The 27,775-nt window shown below is 39.2% G+C and overlaps 1 protein-coding gene across 2 annotated transcripts in view; it reads left to right on the top strand.

Moving 5' to 3' along the window:
- Nucleotides 1-27,775, top strand: part of LOC126251334 (transcriptional regulator ATRX homolog) — a 500,398-nt gene that overhangs the window by 145,440 nt on the left and 327,183 nt on the right. For both annotated transcript variants that reach the window (XM_049951680.1, XM_049951678.1), the window contains exon 11: nucleotides 16,114-16,263. In XM_049951680.1, coding sequence (XP_049807637.1) covers nucleotides 16,114-16,263 — 150 coding nt within the window. The remainder of the gene's footprint in view (nucleotides 1-16,113; nucleotides 16,264-27,775) is intronic.

The raw sequence follows: 27,775 nt of genomic DNA, 5'->3' as shown, positions 1-27,775 counted from the left end.
TTATTTATTTCCTCTGTACCGTTCCATTGGATGGACTTGTTGGTGCCAATTCTTCTAGGATTTGGTTTGTGTTTTGGACACATGTTTTATTGCCTTCCAGCCTTCTACAACTTTTCATTATTAATTGTATGGCCCTCTTGTTAGGTTTGACTTGGTGCTTCTTTTCTAAATTTTACACAAAAACAGATCGCACAGGGAAGGTCGCCCACCTTGGCGTATATTCCACCTTCTGTGCCTTTCTCTCTTTGCACCCATTTTTCTTGCAACGGTACTACACCCAGATTGCACTGTTGGTACCTGAGCTGGAAACTACCCATGCAAGTATGTGCCCATCACAGCTGGGGCACAGGGCTACGGGCAACAGTTTACTGATCAAGTAACCATTGCTGTGGCTGGGTGGTGCCCTTGGGGAAGAGCCCCAGTTGGAGAGGGTGATACTTGGGTGGAAGATTCGCACATGAAGCGAATTAAAGTTTCTTCTGCTGGTGGCTACATGGCCCCAGCAGTGTCTTCTGCAGCTAAGACACATTACAGTGCGAAAAGTTATGACCCCAAAACGTTTCCTTCCCTGACTATGACATGGAAGGAACTTAAGGCTCAGAGACAAGATGAGAAATACTCCCCCCAGTACTTGATTTTTTTGCTGGGTGGACAGGGGTTCCTTTTTGACTACAAAGCTGTTGTTCTTTGTTGGAAACTTGGAGGAGGACAGGTTTGGGGAAGTGGCAGCGATTTCAGAAATGAAAAGTGCTGCATTCTGCTTAAAACAGCCTGCCCTGCTCAGTCATGGGTACTGCACACCTGTGACAAGCTGAATGTCATTCCTGTGGCTATATCCACTCATAAAAGTCTGATTATGGTACAAGGTATCATTTTCCACCAAGATCTCCTTTTACAGAATGATGACAGACGTGCTGATTTGGAGCAACTAGCTGTGCATTTTGTCCATTGTGTCCGGCATGGACTAAAAGACAACAGAGTGGATGCTGGAGCCTTCATCTTGGCCTTTAAAGGTGACTCGTTGCCTGAGAAGGTCAAGGTGATAGCATATTGCTGTGATGTCAGATCATATATTTATCCTCCTATGCAGTGCTACAAATGCATGCAATTGGACACATCATCATGTTGCGATGCCAGCCTCATCTGTAAGCGTTGTGGTTGTCAACTGCACATGAAAGCCCCTTGTGCCTTTGCCCCCATCTCTGTCAACTGCAGGGAGCACCATTCCCCATGTTCACCATACTGCTCCATTTCCAAACGAGAAAAGAGGATCCAGGCATACAACCATCTCACATATCAAGAGGCCAAGAAGAAAAATGACTGCCTACATCCGACATGTATGATGATGAGACGTGCTACTGTTACAGCAACGTCATCCTCTTTAGCAACTATGCCTCCACCTTCTTCTACGTCTGGCCCCCAGGGTCGCGAAGGTACCCTGCGCCCTAGTGGTTGGGGGTCCTCCTATTACTTCTCCCACATCCTCTTTGGGAGTGTCGACCCCTATCCATCAGGGCTGTCAGTCCCCAACCCCCGGCCGGAAAAGCAGTACCTCCCTCTGGCAACCCTTACTCGAAAGGGGTCACATGGGATGCTCGCTTCCCAAGACTCTCTTGACCTGCAACTGGATGCCACCCAGTGGCTGAAGGAGTTGCACGTCTTAGGACTTTGCGTTCCTTCTCTGTCCCAGAATCTTGGGGAGATAAGCCATTGCAGAAGTCTAAATCATCTGAGGACAAGTAGCAGTCCTCCAAAAACAGGGAGATTCTGGTGGCCCACCTGATGCCAGACTCCGCATGTTCCGTCTCTGTATCAGAGGCAGCCTTCCTGGTGGCACCTATGGTCCTGTACCTACTACCTCATGCACCCCGATTCGGAAAAAATGTGTATTGAAGATGTATCTTTGCAACCAGTGGCTGCAGGTGGGCTTGAGACCTGACCTGCGTCCTTGGTCCCTTCGCACACCTATAGGATACTGATAGTGTGCTCCTCCAGTGGATCTGTAGTGGTTTTTTCTGCCAGTTGGCTGAGGTATTACTTTTTTGTGTGTTTCCCCTGTTATTTGCATTGCCATCCATGAAACTTGTTTTCCAGCAGTGTGGATCCCTATCCTCTGTAACTATAGGGGCTATTTTAAGAATTACACTGACTGTGAATGAGCATCAGGTACTGTTTGCATTTATGTCCTGGACTCTGTCAACAGCAGACCCATGCAACTCAATATAACTTTGGAGGCTATGGCAGTCCGTGTGAGTACACCTCTGGAATTTAACATCTTTAATGTGTATCTCCTTCCCGATGATGAAGTGTCCCAGAACACATGTTTCCACTTTCCCAGTTCCCCCCCCCCCCCCCCCCCCCCCCCCCCCCCCCCACTTCCTAATATAAGGTAACTTCCCTACCTGCAAGCCGTTACGAGGTGGAACTAAGACCACTGGTCACGGTAAAGCTGTTGAAAACTTGCTTGCAGAGCTTAGTGTTTTCCTCTTGAATACTTGGGTTCCCACACACTTTAGTGTGCCATTTGGGCTTTATTCGGCCATTGATCTTTCCATTTGTACCTCAGGTCTTCTCCTGTCCTTCCTTTGAAGAGTCTATGATGACCTGTCAAACAGTGAACATTTTCGGGTAATTTTGACCCTTACTTGGTGTCACTAACCTTTGTGTCCACCCAGATAGGTTCTCTCCAAAGGTGATTGGGATGCTTTCACTACTGCCATTGCCTTTAGCACCCTATGACATCGAGGTATTGATGTGGTTGTCCAGAGCACAACTGCAGCCATTCTATTGGCAGCTGACTCAGCAGTCCCTCTGCCATTGGGATCCCTTTGTCGGAAGACAATACCTTGGTGGATCACCGAAATTGCTGTGGCCGTTAGAGATCACACACAGCTCTCCAATCCCTAAGTGACATCTTTTGATGGAGCACCTCATTGCCTTAAACAGCGCCGCACCCAAGTCCGCCACTTCATAAAACAACAGAAACAAGAATGCTGGGAGCAGTATGTTGCTGCCATTGGACCATGTACCCTCCTACACAGGTCTGGTGAAGATTTGATGCCTCTATGGACACCAGTAAACTGTGGGTACCTGGTACACTATGTGATCAAAAGTATTCGTATACCCCCAAAAACATATGTTTTTCATATTAGGTGCATTGTGCTGCCACCTACTACCAGGTACTCCTTATCAGTGACCTCAGTAGTCATTAGAAGTCGTGAGACAGCAGTATGGGGACACTCCACGGAACTCACGGACAATGAACGTGCTCAGGTGATTGGGTGTTACTTGTGTCCTATGTCTGTACACAAGATTTCCACACTCCTAAACATCCCTAGGTCCACTGTTTCCGATGTGATAGTGAAGTGGAAATGTGAAGGGGCATGTACAGCACACAAGCGTACAGGCTGACATAGTCTGTTGACTGACAGAGACCGCTGACAGTTGAAGAGGGTCGTAATGTGTAATAGCCAGACATCTATCCAGACCATCACACAGCAATTCCAAACTGCATCAGGATCCACTGCAAGTAGTATGACAGTGAGGTGGGATGTGTGAAAACTTGGATTTCATGGGTAAATGGCTGCTCATAAGCCACACATCGTGCCGGTAAATGCCAAACAACACCTCGCTTGGTGTAAGGAGTGTAAACATTGAATGATTGAACATTGGAAAAACGTTGTGTGGTGTGACAAATCATGGTACGCCAATGTGGCGATCTGATGGCAGGATGTGGGTATGGCGAATGCCTGGTGAGCATCATCTGCCCCCGTGTGTGATGCCAACAGTAAAATTTGGGGGTAGGGGTGTTATGGTGTGGTCGTGTTTTTCATGGAGGTGACTTGCACCCCTTGTTTTGCGTGGCACTATCACAGCACAGGCCTACATTGATGTTTTAAGCACCTTCTTGCTTCCCACTGTTGAAGAGCGATTCAGGAACAGTAATTGCATCTCTCAGCATGATTGAGCATATGTTCATAATGCACGGCTTGTGTCGGAGTGGTTACACAACAATAACATTCCTGTAATGGACTGACCTGCACAGAGTCCTGACCTGAGTCCTATAGAACATTTGGGATGTTTTGGAATGCAGACTTTGTGCCGAACGTCACCAACCGACATCGATACCTCTCCTCAGTGCAGCACTCCGTGAAGAATGGGCTGCCATTCCCCAAGAAACCTTCCAGCACCTGACAGAACGTGTGCCTGCGAGAGTGGAAGCTGCCATCAAGGTTAAGGGTGCGCCAACACCGAGAGTGGAAGCTGCCATCAAGGTTAAGGGTGCGCCAACACCATATTGAATTCCAGCATTACTAATGGAGGGCGCCATGATCTTGTAAGTCATTTTCATCCAGGTGTCCGGATACTTTTGATCACATAGTGTATGTACATCACTGTTCTTCTCAAATTGTGAGGATGAATTACGGTGAATTTCATTAGCAAAAATAAGTATTGTGATAGCACAGTTAAAGTGCCTAGCTCCTTGAGGAAGTGCCTCTATGACGTCCATGGATGAACACCACATGTTATTCTTACTGCGCTCTTTTGTACTATCAATACTTTCTTTTTAAGTGATGAGTTACCTCAGAAAAATTTTTCGTACAAAATTATTGAGTGGAAATGTGCAAAATATTTCAAAAGGTTGATAAGCTTGTTTACAAGATTAACAGTTATACAAAGAGCAAAAGTAGTTGAACTTAATTGTTTGAGAAGCACAGCGATGTACTTCTTCCAGTCCAGGTTTTGATCAGTACGTGCACCCAAAAATTTGGTTATTATGCCTTACTTACTGGTTCCTGCTCATGTGCTACATAAATTGTTGGTGAGTCTCTCTTTGTCATACAGAACTGAATGTAGTTTGTTTTTTGCAGAATTTAGGCAGAGCTCATTTTCAGAGGACCACTTAATGATTCTGTGGAAAATATCATTTATAACTCTTTTGTTGCTTTCTCATTAATGGGATTTGTTGCAACACTAGCATCATTTGCAAAAAGTACCAAATGTTAAGTGGAAGATCATTTTCATATATAAGGAATAGGAGTGAACCCAAAATTGAACTCTGTGGGGCTCCCTTTGTGATCCCCCCTCGCCAGTCACTAAAATTTTCTACCTTTACGACATTGTCTGAATTATGCAGCACAACTTTTCACATTCTGTTTGTCAAGTATAATTAAAAACAGCCGTGTGTAAAGCCATAAGTTCCATAAAACTTGAGTTTTTTCTAAGAGTACTATGATATACACAATCAAAAACCTTGGAGAGATTGCAAAAAATACCAACTGCCTGCATTATTAACCATTTATCTTGCACACTCACGATGGAAATTAGATCCTTTTCTTTCAAAGGATCATCTAAATATAAATTCTTTTGTCAGTAATTCTGAAAGAACTCTTTGCAGTGGTGATATTCACTATCAAAAAAGTTTCTTCTCAAAAAAATGTCACTGTGCACCCTATTTTGTGCAGTATTTGACCAATACTATCTCAGAAAGCAGTGATAAATTCATTGTAAGTTTTATAAGGAGGACCAATTCTCATTCCCTAAGACAGTGTTTCACTTCCTAATCAACTAATAATGCACCCAGTTTTCTTTCTGCCATCCCATAATTTAGGCATATTCTCAAATTGTTTTCTGAGTGGAATGGGATACATGCAATCCTGTGTAGAAAATTGATGGAACTTGCACATCCGCAGAAAACTGTCGTCAACTGCATCACAATTGGTTATTCCAGTTCAATTCTTTTCATGCAAATACTGTGCCTCCAGCCTTCCCTTGATGCTGTTTTCAACTTGAGCACTACATTCAATTAATTCCTGCTTACTAACTTAGACATTTTTAGTTACAGATTTTCTCAATTTCTTTGACTTTTGTAACTATTTTCAACTAGTCTTTTGTCTATTTCTCCAATTTCTGATTCACAGTCTGTAATTTTGTTTTGGTAAAGTCTAGCAATGTTATTTGATTTAGTTGCTACTTCCTCAACATTAGCTATTATTTCACTAATTTGATCATTATGCTCTTGGATTTTATTCTCTCTTCGTGACAGTTCTCCTTCTGTTACCTCCAGGGATTCATTTAGCTGATCAGTTTTAGTATTTGTAATTTTATTTTCCTTTCCTTTATAAACATATTTTAGACGCCAGTTATTTCAGACTTATTTTTAAACAATTAAACCTTAAATTCTTTTTTAACTCCTCGTTAGATTTGGTCAGCTGATTCATTCGCTTGTCAATTTTCTCCATTTACTTCAGACCATATTATCAATCTGAGTTACACACTTCCTAACAACTTGTTCCCCCTTTACCTAGCAACACTTTTCTCATAGGCTGTATTATGAGATTCACTCAATGGTAGTAAATTATTATTGTCTTTATTAATTATTTCATTTATATTTTCCTTCTCCATGCTACTCTATCCTGTGCAAGCTGCTTCATCTCCCAGTACTTACTGCAGCCTACATCGTTCTGAATCTGCTTAGTGTATTCATCTCTTGGTCTCCCTCTACAATTTTTACCCTCCACGCTGCCCTCCAATGCTAAATTTGTGATCCCTTGATGCCTCAGAACATGTCCTACCAACCGGTCCCTTCTTCTTGTCAAGTTGTGCCACAAACTCCTCTTCTCCCCAATTCTACTCAATACCTCCTCATTAGTTATGTGATCTACCCAGCTAATCTTCAGCATTCTTCTGTAGCACCACATTTCGAAAGCTTCTATTCTCTCCTTGTCCAAACTATTTATCGTCCATGTTTCACTTCCATACATGACTACACTCCACACAAATACTTTCAGAAACGACTTCCTGACACTTAAATCAATACTTGATGTTAACAAATTTCTCTTCTTCAGAAACGCTTTCCTTACCATTGCCAGTCTACATTTTATATCCTCTCTACTTCGACAATCATCAGTTATTTTGCTCCCCAAATAGCAAAACTCCCTTACCACTTTAAGTGTCTCATTTCCTAATCTAATTCCCCCAGCATCACCCGACTTAATTCGACTACATTCCATTATCCTCGTTTTACTTTTGTTGATGTTCATCTTATATCCTCCTTTCAAGATGCTGTCCATTCCGTTCAACTGCTCTTCCAAGTCCTTTGCTGTTTCTGACAATTACTATGTCATCGGCGAACCTCAATGTTTTTATTTCTTCTCCATGGACTTTAATACCTACCTTTAATACCTACTACATCCAGTTTATGTCCACAGTTCAAAAGCAGTGTTTTCCCCTAACATCAATTTTTCGTTATAAATAATATCACGTTCATTAAAGTCTTTCACTAGTCTTTTCTCCATTTTTCCTGACGCACTACAATTCACAATGATATTCGGCATTTGTGCAAGTACCCTATTCACCTGTTGCTGAACTTGCGGTCCAAATACACCATTTTTTCCTGCAAACATAAATAAAATGTAGGTAAAAGAAATCCTGCTTTGTTCAGAGCATATTGTATGGTATAACTATGTGAAGTGGCATGCAGCTGGTCTACAGTACATTCCGTGTCGCCTTCTCCAACTAACAATAACGTGCGGTTCGATTTCATTTCGTAGTTAATACAGGACTGATCTGTGTTGATAATATATGCATCTTCATACTGTTGGAATCTGATGTTAGTTTCTGTAACAAACGTCTTGGAACACTCTAAAAGTTCTTCCAGGTTATTCGTGTAGTTCTTGCTTACATATTTCGTAATCTTCTGCTTGTAATTTTGTATTTTCTTTTGAACGTGACAAGCCAATGAGATGAAGCCTTGAAGTCCAGGCCGATTTGTTTAGCGTAATGCAATCCCCAAATCTGTAGGTCTGTATCATGCACTGCACTTAATTCATTTCTGGCTTTAATAAATTGTCGGTATACATGGTTTTCTAGTTCACTGAACTTCTGTCTTCGGGTTCCACCTCGTTCCACGACTTCTTTGCAATATTTAATGGTGCTTTTTTCCTCCATCCCTTTAAATTTCTTAAATTTATTTGTTACTTTACTCCATAATCTATATTTGCGTTTTTTAATTGGTTTGGACAGTAACCTGTATTGGAGCATTTCCTTCATGTAACCCAAAGAAATACCATCATATTGAAGTCGCAGTATTTCCTCTTCGTGTTCTTCATACTGATCGTCAACAATCTCATCATCTGGTACATACAGCCCCGCAGCAATCAGCAACGTATCGTCATCACCACACATACTGTTCATCGACAAATGTAGGAAATAATCATATAAATGTTCGACAATCGTTCGATCTCTTAAGGAACTTTCAGATTCCTTACAGTTCGGAAAATATTCATTGACCTTGTTATTGAAGTCGCAAGCTATATTTGCTGGATTCATATTGCCCACGGAATACGTCTCACGCATTTAATGCACTCTCGTCCAAAGTAGCAAACAGTCAACTGCCAGCCAGGGAGCCTCGTTAGCAGGAATACTCTCTCTTCCGTGCGCTGTAGTCGACTGACGTCATGTGTTTCGATGTTTGTTTAGGTTTAGCGTCCCCATACTAAGGCGCAGTTACCTCGCATCGGACGGACAGATAATAATTGTCTGAAAATAAAAAATTAAACTTTTCACTTGAGGGAAGACTTGAACCAAGGACCTCTCATTCCGCAGCTGCTCACGCTAACCACGGGACCGCAGCACTCCCGAGCTCACACTATCCTTGATGTTGCCTATCTTGCGCATGGACTACTCAGTTTGTATATTTTGCATATTTTTTTTCATAGTTCCACACAACTTCTTCCTGTTTTCTCGATTGATCTGTGTTCAGTTTTTCAAGGCCTGCCCACTGTGCCAACTTATAACTAAATCTGAGGGGGGGTGCAATAGGGAGGTTCCCTTGTCAGCTTAGTGCACAATCCTCACTGTCTCTCTCTGGTCTAGTCCGATGCAGCTCTTCCTCACTTGGCTGTTCTCACTCTATGTAACGATCTGGCACATCATTCGATGAGTCTGCTTTGTGAACCTATCTATTCACTAGCGTCCTTGTAACAAAATCTTTGTATTCTGTGCATTAAGACTTAGCAACAAAATGTAATAAACGTGGGCAAGGATGTGGCATGAACAACACACCTGCTCTTCCCATCTTTTTATTTCTTCTTGTTCTTTTACATCTGTCGTTGGTTGACAGACACATCAGTCATTTTTCTCTGTACTGAGATTTTACCTTGTTCATGTAGCCAGTTTTTTTGTGGTAATGGAGGGTGCAGGAGTCATGTTCGGATACAGAGGGTGTCTCCAATTGCATAACTTGTTCTGGGGATCTCCAGCTCCTTTATGTGTGGAGCATCTCTCTCACCTTCATCCTTTTACCCCTTTCTTACTTCTGGTTGCTTCTGTCTGTTGGTTTTCTTGATTGTTGGATACAGTCAAGTCCATTGGGATATGCGTTTTGTGTGCTTCGTGTCTGGGGACTATTCCTGGCTTAACACACAAAGGATTATGGGACCAGTGACGTTGTAGATTAGTCCCTTTAACCCCAGCAATCAGTGTATCCATACATCCAGATTTATCCCCTCTCCTGACTAAACACACAAAGGATTAAGTGACCAGCGACCTTGTAGATTGGTCCATTTAACCCCATCAATCAGTTTATCCATACATTCAGATTTACCCACTCTCCTGAACAATTGTAGAAACTGGAGTTGACACTGTCACTAGAGAACTGACACAAAGCTTAAGATACAGACTGATGATAATGATAAAGTATAAAAATTAAAATATCTATTTCTATGCAAATAGATAAAAAAAGAAGATATTTGAAAAGTGCTTAAATTTTTGTATTCAAAAAGTATTAGAGGCAATGACAAACCTTTAATCTGTTATTACTTACAAATGGCACCTTATTAACTGATACATTCTGGTAGGCAGAACAGCATCTTAAATGCAAGAAACTTGGTCTTTTCTTATAGAAAGGCACGATGTAATTAACTATAGCAAAGGCGTTTCTTGCTCTGCTGTGCTATTTCAAAGATCCAAGGAAGGAAACTGGGAGGAAGAGGGGGTGGATTTATTATGTCTGAATAGGATGTTAGTGAGGATACCACGAAAAGGACACACAATTAGATAGAAAAAGTGCTAGTTTTAAAAATGTCCCTATATTACAAACTAGTGCATTGTTGTAAAAGTCAATGTTATATCACAATTCAGAATACAGATGAAAGGAAAATAATTTTTGTACAGATTGGATCTCAGAATTTTGCCTTTAAAATTGATGCACTTTTGCTTACATTCAAACCTATTCTGGAAACATTTTTTCACTCTTAATGTCAGCAAATGAAAGACATTGTTTTGAAGTTTTCAGTAGCTTCCTTATGGGATGAAAATCACTGTACTCATATTTTTCTATTTGACATAGCATTAAAAACAAAAGAAGTTGTCAGGTGATAACTCAGTGAGACATTATTGCGATGTTTCTGTTGTTTCCCCCGACTTCGCCAAGCAGTCTTCTTGTGACTCAGTATCACCCAGGACTAGAGTAGTCGAATCACATTCTCTGCCAGCATTTTGACTATCTCTCATCCTGCTCTGAAATCATACACTCCATACAAATACTTTCAGAAACGACTTCCTGACACTTAAATCTATACTCGATGTTAACAAATTTCTCTCCTTCAAAAACGCTTTCCTTGCCATTGTCAGTCTACATTTTATATCCTCTCTACTTCGACCAACATCAGTTATTTTGCTCCCCAAATAGCAAAACTCCTTTACTACTTTAAATTTCTCATTTCCTAATCTAATTCCCTCAGCATCACCTGACTTAAATCGACTACATTCCATTATCCTCGTTTTGCTTTTGTTGATGTTCATCTTGTATCCTCCTTTCAAGACGCTGTCCATTCCGTTCAACTGCTCTTCCAAGTCCTTTGCTGTCTCTGACAGAATTACAATGTCATCAGCGAACCTTAACATTTTTATTTCTTCTCCATGGATTTTAATACCTACTCCGAACTTTCCTTTTGTTTCCTTTATTGCTTGCTCAATATACAGATTGAATAACATCGGGGATAGGCTACAACCCTGTCTCACTCCCTTCCCAACCACTGCTTCCCTTTCATACCCCTCGACTCTTATAACTGCCATCTGGTTTTTGTACAAATTGTAAATAGCCTTTCGCTCCCTGTATTTTACCCCTGCCACCTTTAGAATTTGGAAGAGAGTATTCCAGTCAACATTGTCAAAAGCTTTCTTTAAGTCTACAAATGCTAGAAACGTAGGTTTGCCTTTCCTTAATCTTTCTTCTAAGATAAGTTGTAAGGTCAGTATTGCCTCACGTGTTCCAATATTTCTACGGAATCCAAACTGATCTTCCCCGAGGTCTGCTTCTAGCAGTTTTTCCATTCATCGGTACAGAATTCGCGTTAGTATTTTGCAGCTGTGACTTATTGTCAGGACTGGCTCTCCCAAGGCCGTCAGTAGTTCTAATGGAATGTTGTCTACTCCCGGAGCCTTGTTTCGGCTCAGGTCTTTCAATGCTTTGTCGAACTCTTCACGCCATATCGCATCTCCCATTTCATCTCTTCCATTTCTATAATATTGTCCCAAGTACACTGCCCTTGTATAGACCCTCTATATACTCCTTCCATCTTTCTGCTTTCCCTCCTTTGGTTAGAACTAGGTTTCCATCTGAGCTTTTGATATTCATACAAGTGGTTCTCTTTTCTCCAAAGGTCTCTTTAATTTTCCTGTAGGCTGGCAACAGGTTCTACACAACGCCGGTGACTGCTTTGAAGGACAGTAACAGCTGCAAACGTGCAATTCTTTTGTATTGGTTGTGAATAAATAGTTGCCACTATTTAAATTCCAACCCTCGTAGAGACAGTTTTATTTCTCTCGTAATAGAAAATTAATGCTACCTTTAGCCAACATCATATTATGCACTTCATTTCTGATCAGTGAATATTCCTCTACAAAGCATAGGAACCCCATCTGTGGTGATTCAGTTTGCCATAATTATAATGATACTAAGATCCAACATTTGATACCGTACAGCAGCAAAGACAGGGCTATTATTTGTAAAATTTAATTAATTTTTTTTTTAATGTCTGATATGATGTTCCACAAATATGTCTGAACCTGGCCAATTTTAGCTCCAAGTCATGTGACTTGGAAAATTCAAAATTACTCTCTAGATATTTAAACTCTCTTTATTTGTTCAGTTATTTGTCCGTCTATAGCACTTTTGGCTCTTATGGGTTCCAATCCTTGAAATTTCACCACTTTTGCTTTATCTGTCATTCTCGTTCCATATTTAGTGGCAATTTGACTCAACTGGTTACTGTAATTTAGATCTTTTCTTCAGATTCACCTGTTGCAATCTGATCTTCAGCAAACAGCAGCACCATGAAATTTTAATTATCACATCTTAATGCAGCGTTATGAATGATATTGTGAAAATAAACATTGAAAATTGTGAGGAACAGTGGGCAGTCTTGTCTAACTCTTTGATTAATATTGATAGATTTTGTCCCATTCCTTACAATGTTGTTGTTGTTGTTGTTGTTGTTGTTGTCGTCTTCAGTCCTGAGACTGGTTTGATGCAGCTCTCCATGCTGCTCTATCGTGTGCAAGCTTCTTCATCTCCCAGTAACTACTGCAACCTACATCTTTCTGAATCTGCTTAGTGTATTCATCTCTTGGTCTCCCTCTACGATTTTTCCCCTCCACGCTCCCCTCCAATACTAAATTGGTGATCCCTTGATGCCTCAGAACATGTTCTACCAACCGATTCCTTCTTCTAGTCAAGTTGTGCCACAAACTCCTCTTTTCCCCAATTCTATTCAATACCTCCTCATTAGTTATGTGATCTATCCATCAAATCTTCAGCATTCTTCTGTAGCACCACATTTCAAAAGCTTGTATTCTCTTCTTGTCCAAACTATTTATCGTCCACGTTTCACTTCCATACATGGCTACACTCCATACAAACACTATCAGAAACGACTTTCTGACACATAAATCTGTACTCGATGTTAACAAATTTCTCTTCTTCAGAAACGCTTTCCTTGCCATTGCCAGTCTACATTTCATATCCTCTCTACTTCGACCATCATCAGGTTTTTGCTCCCCAAATAGCAAAACTCCTTTACTACTTTAAGCGTCTCATTTCCTAATCTAATACCCTCAGCATCACCCGACTGAAATCGACTACATTCCATTATCCTCGTTTTGCTTTTGTTGATGTTCATCTTATATCCTCCTTTCAAGACACTATTCATTCCTTTCAACTGCTCTTCCAAGTTCTTTGCTGTCTCTGACAGAATTACAATGTCATCGGTGAACCTCAAAGTTTTTATTTCTTCTCCATGGATTTTAATGCCTACTCCGAATTTTTCTTTTGTTTCCTTCACTGCTTGCTCAATATACAGATTGAATAACTTCGGGTAGAGGCTAAAACCCTGTCTCACTCCATTCCCAACCACTGCTTCCCTTTCGTGTCTCTTACAGTGTGGATCCTTATTTTGTTATTTTTGTATAATGACTGAATTGCCGAAATCAGATGTGTTGGAAGTGTCATTTCTTTAACAATCCCAGTAGCATTTTCGGTTTTACCTTGTCAAACGCTTTTTCATGATCAGTAAAAACATAATGAGTTGATAGTCAGAATTCTCTTCTTTTCTAAGTTGCTTGTGCCAAAGTGAAAATACAATTACAGTTTGATCTACCTTTTCTAAAACCATGTTATATGTCTTAACGTTTTGCTTACACTGTTGGTATTAATGTTTTATTTATAATTTTAGTTTGCAGTTTGTTACAGGAGTTTAACAGACTTATTCCTCATTAGTTTGTGCAATGTGTTTTCTCTCTCTCCCTTGTTCCTAATGTTTCACGGTTAATTTATGTAACAGTATTCCAGTCTCCATTTATGTTGTTACTTGATGGTTTCATTTGCCATTTCTCATTTAGTTTCTTTTGATATGACAGTTTGGCGTGCCTTATAAGTTCTTACACCTGACTGGTAGTTGATGCATGGTTTTTCCCATTAAAAAAAAAAAAAAAGAAAAAAAAACAGTTATATTGTTTCTTACTTACAAGTGATGTGATGATACATCCAAGCTGCTGTAGAGTCTTTTGTCTTTTTCCCACTCTCGTGTAGGACCGTTAGAGAACTCTAGGCATTTTTGGAAGCCTATTTTGCAGCACAAAAGTGTGTTGTTCTGTCTCTTGCAGCCTGTTTCCTCTCTTATGTACAGCTGCTGTTCTGCTATTGCTCATCATGGAAATCCTTAAAGTTATTGGTTAGTGATCTCTAACCGATCACTGTTAGAGAAATCTTTCTGATTCACTTCAGTGCTCTTGAGGTCCTTCCTTACTTCCTTGAGCTGTTTATCAAAGACTATGTCTGCTGTTCAATACATTAAACATCTACTTCATAAGTCGGGTTGCATCCGTCCTGAACAGATGTCCATTCAGTGACCATTTCATTATTGACTCCATCAGCCACTCATTATCCTGTTATAATTCTTCTCTTCCTCGAAGTCTATACTATCCTCTTGCAAAGGCTCTTGCAGTAAAATTTCTCGTCTTCTCTCAGTCCACCTTTCCTGTCATTCTGAGCCAGTAAATTGTGTACAGACACTTGGTTTTGATCATTGTGTTGTAGTGCCTGAATTAAGCTTTCCTTTGAAAGCAGTCACAATCTTCTCTCGCTTTCTATTGTTGGCTTCTTTTTTACTAACTATCACCTGCGCTATCTCACCAAGATATCTGGAACTGTCACTTTTTCTATTTTTCTATCTGTTGCTAGGTGACGAGGTGCTGTTTGGATGTTGGTTGTGTACTTGTTTTTTTGACAGGACTACCAAGTCATTGGTGTAAGCAAGGCAGTTGACAGCAATAACTGTTCTTTGATCCTCCAGTGTGAACTTTGTTCACTATCCTTTTCCTGACTAATTCCTTTTCTCATTTTCAGATGACCACCTCTAACACACAACTGAAAAGAACTGGGGACTGTCCATCACTCTGTCGCAATCCAGTTGTAATTAAAGACTCTTTGGAGAGTTCTCCCATGAATTATAACTTTGAATGTGTCTGTGTTAGAGTTTGCTTAGTAATTTCCCCTGTTTTAGAGTCCACTCCAAATTCTATCAAGATGTCTTTTATTCTTACCCGTACCTTTTTATTTGCAAGAATGTAGTCTGTTATTGAACCTGTACCTTGAGCTGCTCATGTAAATTTATGGATGTTGTGATGTTTAAAAAAAGTGTTTGTTATTCTTTATTCACTATGTCTGGCAAACTCTGTTAGCTTCTTTCCATAACTATATAGTTTATTTTTACCCTTTGTACATACTAGGTCTTTAATAGATCTTTTACCCATTCAAGCATTTAAATCTTCCACGAGTAGTATATAATGATTTTTATTTATTTTTCTGATAGTGTTTCATAACAGGTCATAAAATTCATTAGTGTTTTGAGTTCTTCCTTATTTCACTGCATATAGAAACAGTACGGAGACATAGCCTCCTTATGGATATTGTGAGTTAATGCCTTACTATTGTAACTCATGATCATTCCATATCTGCGGGCAGTTCTAATTCAAGCCTCTCTCTTTGTGTTCTCCAAAAAATTTCTGTTTCTATGGCAGTTATTTCATTCATTGCAGTTGATGGTAATATCAAGGGGAAGGTCAGAGATGAAAACAAATTGTTATTAGGAGACGAAGCCATCCTACCTATTCACCTTAAAGATGAATTGCTGTAACTGTGTGAAAAAAATGTGTGTTCAAAAGCTGGTTTGACATCTGTATTTGTGTTTTGTGAGCCTATTCACTGCTCAGCATTTTGTCCTTAAGGTGAGTAGGTTGTCTACCTTCTTAATAATTGTTTGTTCCATTTAATGTTTAATTTTTATTGCATTTGTGCATGTTACCCCTGTGATACTCTGTCCTTAAGATATTATCTTTCTTCCTCCTTTCAACAATGCAACAAGGTGATGCAAAAATTTATAGAATGGAAAGGTAACCTTATGAGAGTGACTGATATGCTTTTAATCCAGCCTGTGAGCTGACAGTAAGTTTTTGGAGTAATAGTTATAACTGTATTGTACTACTCTTCCTTTAATGTATAATGTGATGCCCATATTCCTGTTTTAGTTGTTTTGTACTTCTCTTGTTTAGATACGAGTACTGATTCTGATACTGCTGGAGAAGACTATTGCCCAGTTTCTGAGGGACAGCCAGTGAAACCTGGAAAACAAGATGATAAAGTTTATGAGAATCATGATGAAATTGCCAAGCAGTTGTTATTGCACGACTCCAGTGATTCAGGTGAAAACACTTTTCTTGTTTCAGTATTGGATGTTAGTTTTGATTACTTATGAAGTCATAGTAATTATGATATTAGATTATCCATTGCATCACTTCTTATAATGCAGTACATGAAAACATAAAATTTGAGAAAGTGAATAAATGACATGCAGTGAATGTAATTTTTTAATTGAAATTTACTAACTTCCTTTCTACTGTTAAATAACTTTTTCTTGACAATAAACATGGGGCGACTTGGCTGGAAAACCTGGAAAATTGAGAATACTCAGGAAAATAGAATTTAATGAAAAATTCGGGTAATTCAGGAAGACTCAGGGGAATTCCGAGGGATTTAAGGGAGAGCTGAACTACTCATTGATGGAAGGAAATTTTCTGAGTAATTTTGTTGCAGATAATTTGATCCTGCTTTGGAAACAATTGGTTTTGGAATAGAATAAGGAAAAGTGAAGTAGTGCATTGAGTTGTTGCAATTTTTGTTGTCACCTCTACTGTGTTTGCCATCTTGAGGAATCTTCATTATCAGCTGTTGGTTCTCAGGCTCCAGGTTGGTTTCCCCTTGCATGATTGTGAGTGAGTGCAATGGAGCGTTAACTAGCATAGAAGAACTTGTCACATCATTGTGAATTCGTCATTCGCACAAAAGCAAATATGGATTTTTTAAAATTAAAAACATGTGTAAATATGAATACATATTTGTGTTCTGGATCAGTATTTGATATTCAGGCTTTGGTTCTTGTTTTACTAATTTTAATTCAAAGTACCACTTTGCCAACTTTCTTGCTGATTTGTGATTCAAGTCAACAATGACCATAGTGTGAAAAGTGTACAATTTGAAACATGATGTATCATTTCTATCAAAGTCTACTGATCTTAAGTTGTAGTGAAAACAATTTGAAGTGCATTCGTATGAAGTGGAACACTGGTTGGAAGTGGGAGTGTTAAACTGATTGATTACCATGCAGAATGACCTGTTAACACACATTATTTTAATATAAAAAAATTCTGAAAGCCAACCTCTGACAATTTCACACCACAGCACAATATTCATCCATAATTTACACATCCTGCATTAAGGTATCTTCCAATGGGATGTGAAAACATTTGTGGACAACGAGCCAATGATGTTACACCATGGAATTCCATGTTCCCTTACATTGCAAAGTGTGAAATGAAGAACTCACCATATCAGATTTCTACCTTATGAAGAGGAATGTTGCCAGTGAGATTCAGTGTCAGTTTTATGTCACAAGGAGAACTTAGGTGATGCCATATTTTATTAGTTGTATGGAGCTGAAATCTGTATTTGGTGGTTTTTATATTGTAGCATACATAGTATCAGTACAAGCTGTTTCAAAGTACCAGCACATTGAGGAGCTCACAACAATTCATCTTTTTGCCATGTTAAAATTAAATGCTGGGAAACACAGGCTTTCGTATTTGATGTTTGTTGTTATAACTTGCGTGCTATGGGAGTAAGCTGTTTCAATGCCACTGCACAATGATGATTTATCAAAACCATGTTGTTTTTGGTACAATTTGTCAATGCTAAATGTCAAATATAGACATATTTGTTACAGCCTTTATAGACATTTGTGTATTTTTTAAATTTTTTTATTTATTTTCTAATGTAAAATTTATTTTTTAGTGTAAAAGATATATATTCCTATCTCCTGGTTTTATGCACTGTCTCATGTTTGTATCTTGCTAGCATGAATGAAATTACAAAATGAAACTCGATATTGAAGTTAATATGGTGAAATATGTTAATTTAGAGGGATGATAGTCAATACAACATTGAGAATATGGGTATTATGCTTGCGGAAACTGATATTATATGATGTTCTGTAACTAGATTCAATTTAAAAATGAAAAGTGATGGAGAGTCAACTGAGTTAAAAAATAACCTCTGCTAGCGTGTACCTTAGATTGTTGTGTACCATATTAGTGTTTCTCTACCAGCAGTCCACTGTTCAAACCATTGACAAGCTTGGAATCATCTTTGAGATTTTCTATGCCCCTTCTTCAACTATTGCAAACATAGTAACCACAACTATTTTATGCATGTCCATTTTAGAAAATAGACTGTATGATTTGTTCCCCAGATGCAGCCAGTTGCTGCTGGTTTACACTGTGGTCACGAGTCACAATGAGGAGCACTTTCTGTGAGACTTAGTAAGTCGTTTAAGAGTATGCAGCAACCACCATGGATACCATGTCTGATGTGCTTTGCTGTGAGAAACAAGTCCTTTGTGAGGACAGCTTTGCAGTTTTCATTAATACAAACAGCAGATTGTCACATTCAGTGAATGGTCTCGACACTGACCCTATACATGACATGGTACAGCACTTAGCATTCTGTGGTACTGGCTAAGTGAATATTTTTAAGAATTAAGGATCTCTGTCAGGAAATACAAACAATAAAATACTTGAAAACAATCTGTACAGCTCATCTTGGTGAATGCTTAAAAATACCCTATTCCTATTGTGATCTTACCTCGTGGGTATTCTGCTAAGTAGTAGACTCTCCTACCAGCATTCCATATGATCAAACCAATTGAGACTTCACCTGATGTTGCTCACTCCTTAAGTAATTAGGCTATGCATGGCTCTGTTTAAAAATAATAGCTTGATAATGTCAAGCCACGCATGTTTACTTTCATGCCCAGCTGCTATCCCACAGCAAATAATAACCTGAAGATGTGAACCTGCAGTCAAATGCCTTAGTTAGAATTTTGCAGTAATAAATGCCTTAGTTAGAATTTTGCAGTAATAAATGCCTTAGTTAGAATTTTGCAGTAATAAATGCCTTAGTTAGAATTTTGCTGTAATAAATGCCTTAGTTAGAATTTTGCAGTAATAAATGCCTTAGTTAGAATTTTGCAGTAATAAATGCCTTAGTTAGAATTTTGCAGTAATAAAATAATCAAACATATTAAATAAAAGATAAATGAATAATTAATAAAAAGATTCATTTCTGACATCTGTAATTAATTAAGATGACAGAGCAGTATTTTGAATAATGTTTATTCAACAAAGTAAAAGTCAGACAGAAAGTGGCCCTATGATAACTATGTATAATATGGACAGAAATAATCGTATTGAATGCAGTAAAGTTGCATTGAGAGTTTTACAAGAATAGTTGCTGAATCTCATAACTACATTGTCATCCAATATGCATGACAAGCTAAGTCCATTTCTTGATAACAATACACGAAATATTTGCCAGCTCAAATAATTTGGATCAGTGTTGATGTTTTACACAGTTACACACAAGAGGTAACAAATCAAAACTCATGCTCTGTCTTTCCTCAATTCCGTAATGCAAGCAGAAAATTAAAAGTTCTGCTCTGGGGTGCATATAGACCCCGTGATATTTAAGAGTCCCTTCAGAAGTTAGAGTAGTGAATTGGCTGTTCACCTCCCAGAATCAATCACCTACAGGATCAAATAACATAAGTTCCCAAAGGCAGGTCTGCCCTCTTCAAGAACTCAACATGAAATCCCACCCTTCTTCAAGATCTAATGTAAAAGTGATCAGAATAACTCCCTTGAGTGAGTGTGCCATTTGAAAGTGTTCATCTCCACTTGAATTCAGAAGTGTTCCACCACTGTCCACAGCTCATGGTCTAGTGGCTAGCATTGCTGCATCTGGATCACTGGGTCCCAGGTTCGATTCCCAGCCGGGTCGGGATTTTCTCTGTCCAGGGATTGGGTGTTTGTGTTGTACTCATTATTTCATCATCATTTGTGAAAGTGACGAGACTGGACTGTGTAAAGATTGGGAATTTGTACAGGCACTGATAACCGTGCAGTTGAGCACCCCACAAACCAAGTATCATCATCATCGTATTCCAGTACTGTTTGCTTCTCCATTAGCTGAAGGCCATTCCCACCAAAAACACACCATTCTTAAGTTCTACAGACATGGTTTTGATGCAACTTGACCACTTTCCACACTAAACTAATCAATTACACCACTATTTAAATAAAGAAATGTTATAAACATTCAGTCACACTCAGATCATTTACAATAAATAGAAATAAAGGTTTGTTGATACATAAATAAGCTAGCATTCTAGTGTAAGTGCACTCATGTTAAATGACAATTTATTGTCATTAAATGCGTTTAAAACAGTTGTTTATGTCTGCTTGACACAACTCTTTTGGTACTCTTTCCGATGGTGGGGTCAGCTAATACATGTGATCGACCAGTTCTTAAATTATATTGGTTTTTTAATGTCAGTTGTAATCATATTTATTTAAAGTTACTGGCCAAATAGTGCATGTTCCTACACAAGTATGATAATATACGAGATATTCATGTTGCATCCAATTGCTGTGTTATTGTGGAGGGTGCAATGTTCTGACACACATGTACATAATTAAAATGATATAAAAAAACATAGTATATCAATGAATATAATAGAGACATATGAATGGCTTTCAGGAGTGATAGTTATAGTGCAATGTTATCATGTGGAATATTGTTTGTTGAAATGTCATGAAGCGTTTAAAAGTTGGTGACTCTAAAGTTCATTGTGAAAATATTTAGTCACTGTAAAATATTAAGTTCTGTAGATTTTAACTTGTTGAAAATAATATTGTTTCATTCGATGCCTCTATTTTTCTGAAATTGCAGATGTATTCAGATTTGCTCTATTATGTAATTGTGGTTTATTATGCAATGGAAAATCCAGAATGGAACATAACAGTATTACGAAAAGGATAGTTGCTACTCACCCTATAGTGGAGATACAAAGTCGCAGATAGGCACAACAAAAAGTCTATCAGAAAGTGAGCTTTTGGCCAACAAGGTCTTCTTCAGAAATAGACAACATACACATGCACATGTGCAAACACAACTCTCACACAAATGACCACAGTTGCTGGCCTTGTCTGGCCTCAGCAGCCGGAGACTGTGGTCGAGTGTGTGTGTGTGTGTGTGTGTGTGTGTGTGTGTGTGTTTCTGACGAAGGCCTTGTGGGCCAAAAACTAACTTTCTGATAGTCTTTTGTTGTCCCTATCTGCGACTGAGTATCTCCGCTGTAAGGGGAGTAGCAACTAACCTTTTCATAAATAAGATTTTATGAGAGATACAAGAAGCGATATTTCAGACTGTCTCATACTCCACCCTTTCTGGCACTTTTTCTGCACAAGGGGCATGTGGGCAGCTGTCGTTCAAGTTCCCAGTTTTGGGATTTTTCTGTTTCCGGCTACCTGAGACTGTATTTGCACTTGGGCCAACCAGTAATGTTCGCTCCGGTTGGCCCAGCCATGCTCAGGGTCCTGGAGCCGCCTGCTAGCATCCATCTGAACAAACAATTTTATCATACCTCATACCAGTTCTAGGCAGCTGAATAACCCCACATATACTTGGTGTTACACTTTGCAGTACAGTCTGCATAGTTCTGCCAGAGTAAGGTATGCCTGTCTAAATATTAAGTGTGGCAGAGTCAGAGAAAACTAAGCCAAGGCCTGAGACCTGTCCTACGCAGCTGACTTTGTGGTCCTGAGCTCTCACCCACTGTCACCGTCTTTCTCTCACAGCTAATGCCAACCACTACTGTTCCTAGCAGCAATCAGTTTCCGCCAGATTGCAATGATTGGAACTCTTGCACTGACTGGCCCGACAGCATGTTATGTATTACCAAATACAATAATTTCATACACCTGAAGATGGGATTTTAAAATCTCAAAACTGGTCGTGGTTTGAATAAATACGAGTACAAATGAAGTGGATCTCTCCAAATTGATTAGCAGAGATCATCAGTTTCTGAAATGGTCTTGGGGCTGTTTTAAGACCCATGGGCATCCATTTATATTTGTAATGTCTGTACAATGTACTGAAGGCTCTCTTTTCTCGATATTCTTTGTCTAATAAGATCTGCTTGTACAATATTATGAAAAATTGCTGCTCACCATTTAATGGAGATGATGAGTCACAGATAGGCACAACAAAAAGACTCTCACATTCCATTCTGGATTTTCCATTGCTTGAAGATCTGCTTATAGCCTTTTGCTATCAAGGGCTGAGAGCTATTTTGCCTTTCCTAGACTGTCAAGTATTTCATCTGTCCTCTTCAATGAATAAACTGAATTTAGGGAGATTTCATTTGGTCAACTATGGTCAGCAACTATACACTATTTTCACTTTTCACTGGCATCCACCTGTTTTGGAATAATCATCAGCCTAAAATTCCATCTTCTTTTACTTGGCAGTATAATATTCTTCAACATTTTTACTATTTTCTTTTGCAGCACGTCCTTTTGTGGTTGCGGTATTTTGTAGGGTCATGAAAAAGTCACCCCATCTTTTGCTTCCAGTTGCAGTTTGATCTCATGCCTGATGCTTTCTGTATAAAATATCTCGTCTTCTGGCAAATGAAAATGATCACTACACATGGTGCATAGCTTAGTAATCGCTGCTTCCCTTCCAGATTTAAATAACACAAATATTTTCTTTCAGTGTACTTGTTCATAATTTCGCAGTGGCTTTTTCTTAGTGACATGGCACTCACTGAACGATTTGTGCTTCATTACTGCTGTGGGAATTCTAATGATACACTCTCATTTTAAGTGTTCAGTACACTTACGATAGCCCCCCTCATTCTGTTTTCCTCTGTTCTCAACTTGCACATTTGTTACTCTCAAGGCCCGCCCTCCCCCTCCTCTGTTAGCCTTTTTTTCAACTTGCTCATGTCTCTTGCTATCACTTTTTAATTTCTATTTGACAATTCCTTCTGCCTGCATCTTCTGTAGGATGACAGTTTGCTTCCTGTCCCTACTAGCCTTTGCATTTCTACATGTTTCACTTTGCGTCTTAGCTTGTTTTGAAACAACTGACTGTTTCCTGTTCATGCACTCTATGGAAACTGCACTCTTGCTCCACTTTCATTTTGATTGGTTCTCCATGGATACACAGACTTTCAACACCTTTTAATTCTTGCCATAGAACAACAGCTCCCTATCCCTACCTTCATATTTCTATGCATGTTTCACCTCTTTCCTGTATATGTACTATATGGAGCTCATTCTCTTGCTCCATCTTTATTTTAATCCATTCTCTTTGGATCCACATACTTTTGCTGGCATAATTTATTACAACTCGATTTTCATTAAAGAAATCTTTGCCCACCAGCTCATCAAATGGAAGATATACATATTTCCTATTACACAGAAGCAATCCCTCACTATCCTTCACGATCTGAGGGTTATGTTTCCCTGTCTTTCCAGCCATACTAGCAAGTTTCCAAATTTTAATACTATCTGCCTGACTATGCCTTCTGCTATGTTTCAGGCTACTTCTTCCACTAGTCTTATTTGTGCCACACTATCAACAAGAAATTTTACGCTATTCTTTCCTCCTTCCTGGGCACTCCAATTTTACAGATTCATTTCTTTTTTCATAGTTGACTGTCAATATTTTTCCAATTAAGACTTAAAACAACTGCTTTCATACACCCTTGCATATTTTCGCTGCACTTAACTCTTTCTCTGTGCAATGCTGTCACATTCCATGCAAGCTTTTGCAACATTCCATGCAATCTCTTGTATAGTGGCCAATTCGTTTACATTTAAAACATGTTGCAGACTTCGAGTGTGTGCATGGTCCTCTGTGTTTGGGCAACGTTACACTGCGAGCACCTCACTGCCCAAAGTCCTTCCATTTCCCTGCAATTACCTCAGAGCATTGTGGGATCAACACTGACCACCGTCAGTGGCACGTTTGTATTACCACCTCCATTTCCAGATCTGATTGGCTCGCCCTTCCTTATTCTTTTATCAGGATGATAACCTCACTATACATAGGCTGACCTACTGCATGTGAAACACTTCAGGGATTTCTTCTCATTTCACAGTGCCGCACTATCGCTTTGACCACTTATTTTTTTCTTTTGTGAGGCTGTCGTGCTTTCCTCTGTCAAAATGACATATATTGCTGCTGCTAACAACAACTGTTCACAGTGTGCACACAATTTTGTCTTTATCCTATTGTCATAAAAATCCCTTGAATAGACTCAGCTCTGCTTAGTGTCTAGATTAAGTCAGTCTTCTAACTCTGACTCTCACATTGTACCTGTGATGGCTTCTCTAATGTGTTGCTGCATTGTGTCCAGTCATGAACCCTGCTGCATTATACTTTCTCCATGTTCCTGCTGATTCACAAAGATTTTGCATGCATAGTAATCTAGTTCATTCGTTGGTATAATGTTCTAGGAAGATGGCACGCAGTCTCACCAGGTGACACTTAGGTCTTTCGACTAGTAACTTGCTTCACACTGAGCCAGCTGTTTGGGTTTTCACAAATTTCAATAAAGTGTCATGCTGTTCTGGATTTAAGAGTTCAAAAACAGTATTACAGTTGTTGAGAAACTCATTTGGAATATTCTTAGTCCCATCGAATGATTGCAGTATTAACTTGTTGCTGGCTCGCATACTGATTGTTCAGCTAAAAAAACAGGATTTTTGGAATAATTCCATCTTTTTGCTTGATGTCACACTGAGTAGATTTGATATTACAAAAGGAAGGGTGAGCTATTTCAATAATTCGTAGCACATACTTGCTGCATAGTAAAACTGCAAACAACTCTTACTAATCCATGACAAACCCCTGAACACCTAGTACCATAAAATCAAGGTCAAGCGAGCGATCTAGACATAGATTATACGTGGGAAGTTCCATCTCTTAACATTTTGTGGCATTGGCTAACTGAATATTTTGAGATATCATGGAGTTTGGTCAAGGAAATGTGAACAAATGAGGAGAATACTTTACAGATTACCTAATCAAATGCTTGACAGTACACTATTCCTCTCCTGTATATTCTAAAAAGGTCCCTTGGAGTAATGTACACATGGCTAAGTGCTGAGTGCATCACTCTTAAGTCCAGACTTGAAACCTGTTATATATGGGGTCCATCTGGGATGACTGTTCACAGCTAATGAACGGTCGTTGCAACCTTATTTCCCTTGTGTCTGTCACATTTCCTATGCCATGTCATGTAAGCATGTCTGGTCTCACCCAGAGGCAACATCTCATGTAAGGTCATGCCTTACATCTGGCAGGCATCCTTCATGCGGCATTCCATTTGTATTCAGCAAGCAAAGTTAGTTGCTCTGGCTTCTGCCTGTGCTTGCATGCATTGCTTTGCCACTTGTGCAACAAAATGACAATAATTTCTTTCACTCCTTGGTAATACAGTTGCTTCTATGAATGAATGTTCATCTACAGCTTATAGACCACAAGTTGCGTATCGTGCTTCATCACTGTAACGTAATTAGAATACACAAGTGTATAATTTGGCTCATGTGAAAAACAGATCACATTTGCATCGGGCTAAGATAGTAATAATTATGATACGTATACATGACATCCTCTTATATGGGTTTTCAAATTAAATTTTTTATTGGCTCATTTAAGGTATTGAACAACTGTTAAAATTACATTAACATTTAATTTAAAAAGGCAATACTCTATTCCCAGGGGTAAAAACTTACACAGGCACACTAGTTCAAAATGATAACTTAAAAAGAAAATTAGTGTGCCCAGCTCAGTGTATATTTCAAAATCCTGAAATGGTAACATCTGATACACAATCTTACTTAAAAAATAAAAAAAAAAGCATCTCCCTTAAATTGAGAGCTTTCTGTGTGGTCTATTAATATTCAGTACCCACACCTATGAATAAAGATTTTGTAAGATTAAAATCAAAGAATGGAAGATCCAGGATGGAGTATAAAAATATTATGAAAAGGAAAATTGCTACTTTTCGTGTAGTGGAGATGCTGAATTGCAGATAGGCACAACAAAAAGACTGTCACAAACAAAGCTTTCGGCCATGTAGGCCTTCATCAACAATAGACGTAGAAGCACACACACATGCACACACGCATGTGCACACACGAAAATGCAACTCACACGCACAACTGCAGTCTCAGGCAACTGAAACCACACTCAAAATATGATTCACATAGTTAGTAGCAGGCGTATCCCATTTAAGCAGTATAAACACATCTGCTTACAAATGGCCATGTACTACATATTGCATATACTGGCTGCGGTAAAACGTAATAAATGCAGCACAGACCAACAGCTTTTTTTAAAAAAAAGAGTCTATGGCACAGCTGTTGGACTTGAAATAGAAACATTAACTTATGGTAACTTTAAACTATAGTTCAATTCTTTTATCTTGGCGGCTCGCGCATGCCCGCCCAGACGCTGGAGATTGCTGCGTTGCCAGTTGCACACGACGCACGCGCCAATAGAAGCAGCGCCATAGTATAGCATAGTTCGCAAGCTTACGTGTAGGGGGGAGTGCGCAGTTCATGAAATAAAGCCACCACGGCCGCATTAACCCTTTCGCTGCTACAAAGACGTGCTCCCTGCATTTCCACGCTGTGGGCGATTTTGTCACTGCACTGCTCGCCTGTGCAGACACATTGTGTTCCGACTGCTTTGACACTCTTTATCATTCGATTCCACAAAAACTATTTGGCTCAAAAATTAGATTTTTACCTATCTTCTTGACTGATACCTTCCCCCCATAAATGACTTAATTTGGCCGGCCGAAGTGGCCGTGCGGTTAAAGGCGCTGCAGTCTGGAACCGCAAGACCGCTACGGTCGCAGGTTCGAATCCTGCCTCGGGCATGGGTGTTTGTGATGTCCTTAGGTTAGTTAGGTTTAACTAGTTCTAAGTTCTAGGGGACTAATGACCTCAGCAGTTGAGTCCCATAGTGCTCAGAGCCATTTGAACCATTTTTTGACTTAATTTTGTTTCGATGTTCAACGCAGTTATTGTGCAGCATTAAATATAGTAAACCTCTGCACGAAATTTTGAAGAGTTTGCAGAGGTAAAAGTCCATAGAGTATACTTTCCGTATGGTCGATTTTAGTTGCCACAATGTTGAGAATGAAATGTGGACAAGATACCTATATATTTCATTTAATTTAAGTACCACATAAGTGTCGTATGTAATATTGAGAAATATTCCACCTTTCGCGACTGTAACAAAAGTTTTACTTACACTGGGCACGTTTGGCTTTATTTTAAAGCACTTCAATCAATCAAAAGGAAGTAGACAAAATACATTAAACAAAACTGTGGACTTACAAAAACATTAGGACTTGAATATACCGTGTGTCAGTGAAGTGCTCAGAGCTATGTCCAATATAATTTATTTGCTAAAACACTGATGAGCCAACACAAACGTTGAATATTGTGCTACCGCAGCACAAAACTACGAAAGGTGACTTGGCAATGGAGGACACAAAATACAGTCCTCTTATGATGCTTCAAAAGAGAGAAACGCGTCTGGTCTAAATAAGTCGCTTATTACAGTTGCAGAAGAGGGATATATTTCAATACCATTGGTAAAACTGCGACTATGGAACAAAAACAAGAAATAGAACATGAATACCATTGTGTATGTGCCATACCTTTCACCGATGGAAGTGCTTTAAAATAAAGCCAAACGCGCCGTGTGTATATAAAACTTTTATTACAGTCGCGA

Source organism: Schistocerca nitens, chromosome 4, assembly GCF_023898315.1.
Source record: "Schistocerca nitens isolate TAMUIC-IGC-003100 chromosome 4, iqSchNite1.1, whole genome shotgun sequence".
NCBI lineage: Eukaryota > Metazoa > Arthropoda > Insecta > Orthoptera > Acrididae > Schistocerca > Schistocerca nitens.
This window is presented reverse-complemented; position numbering and strand designations above follow the sequence as displayed.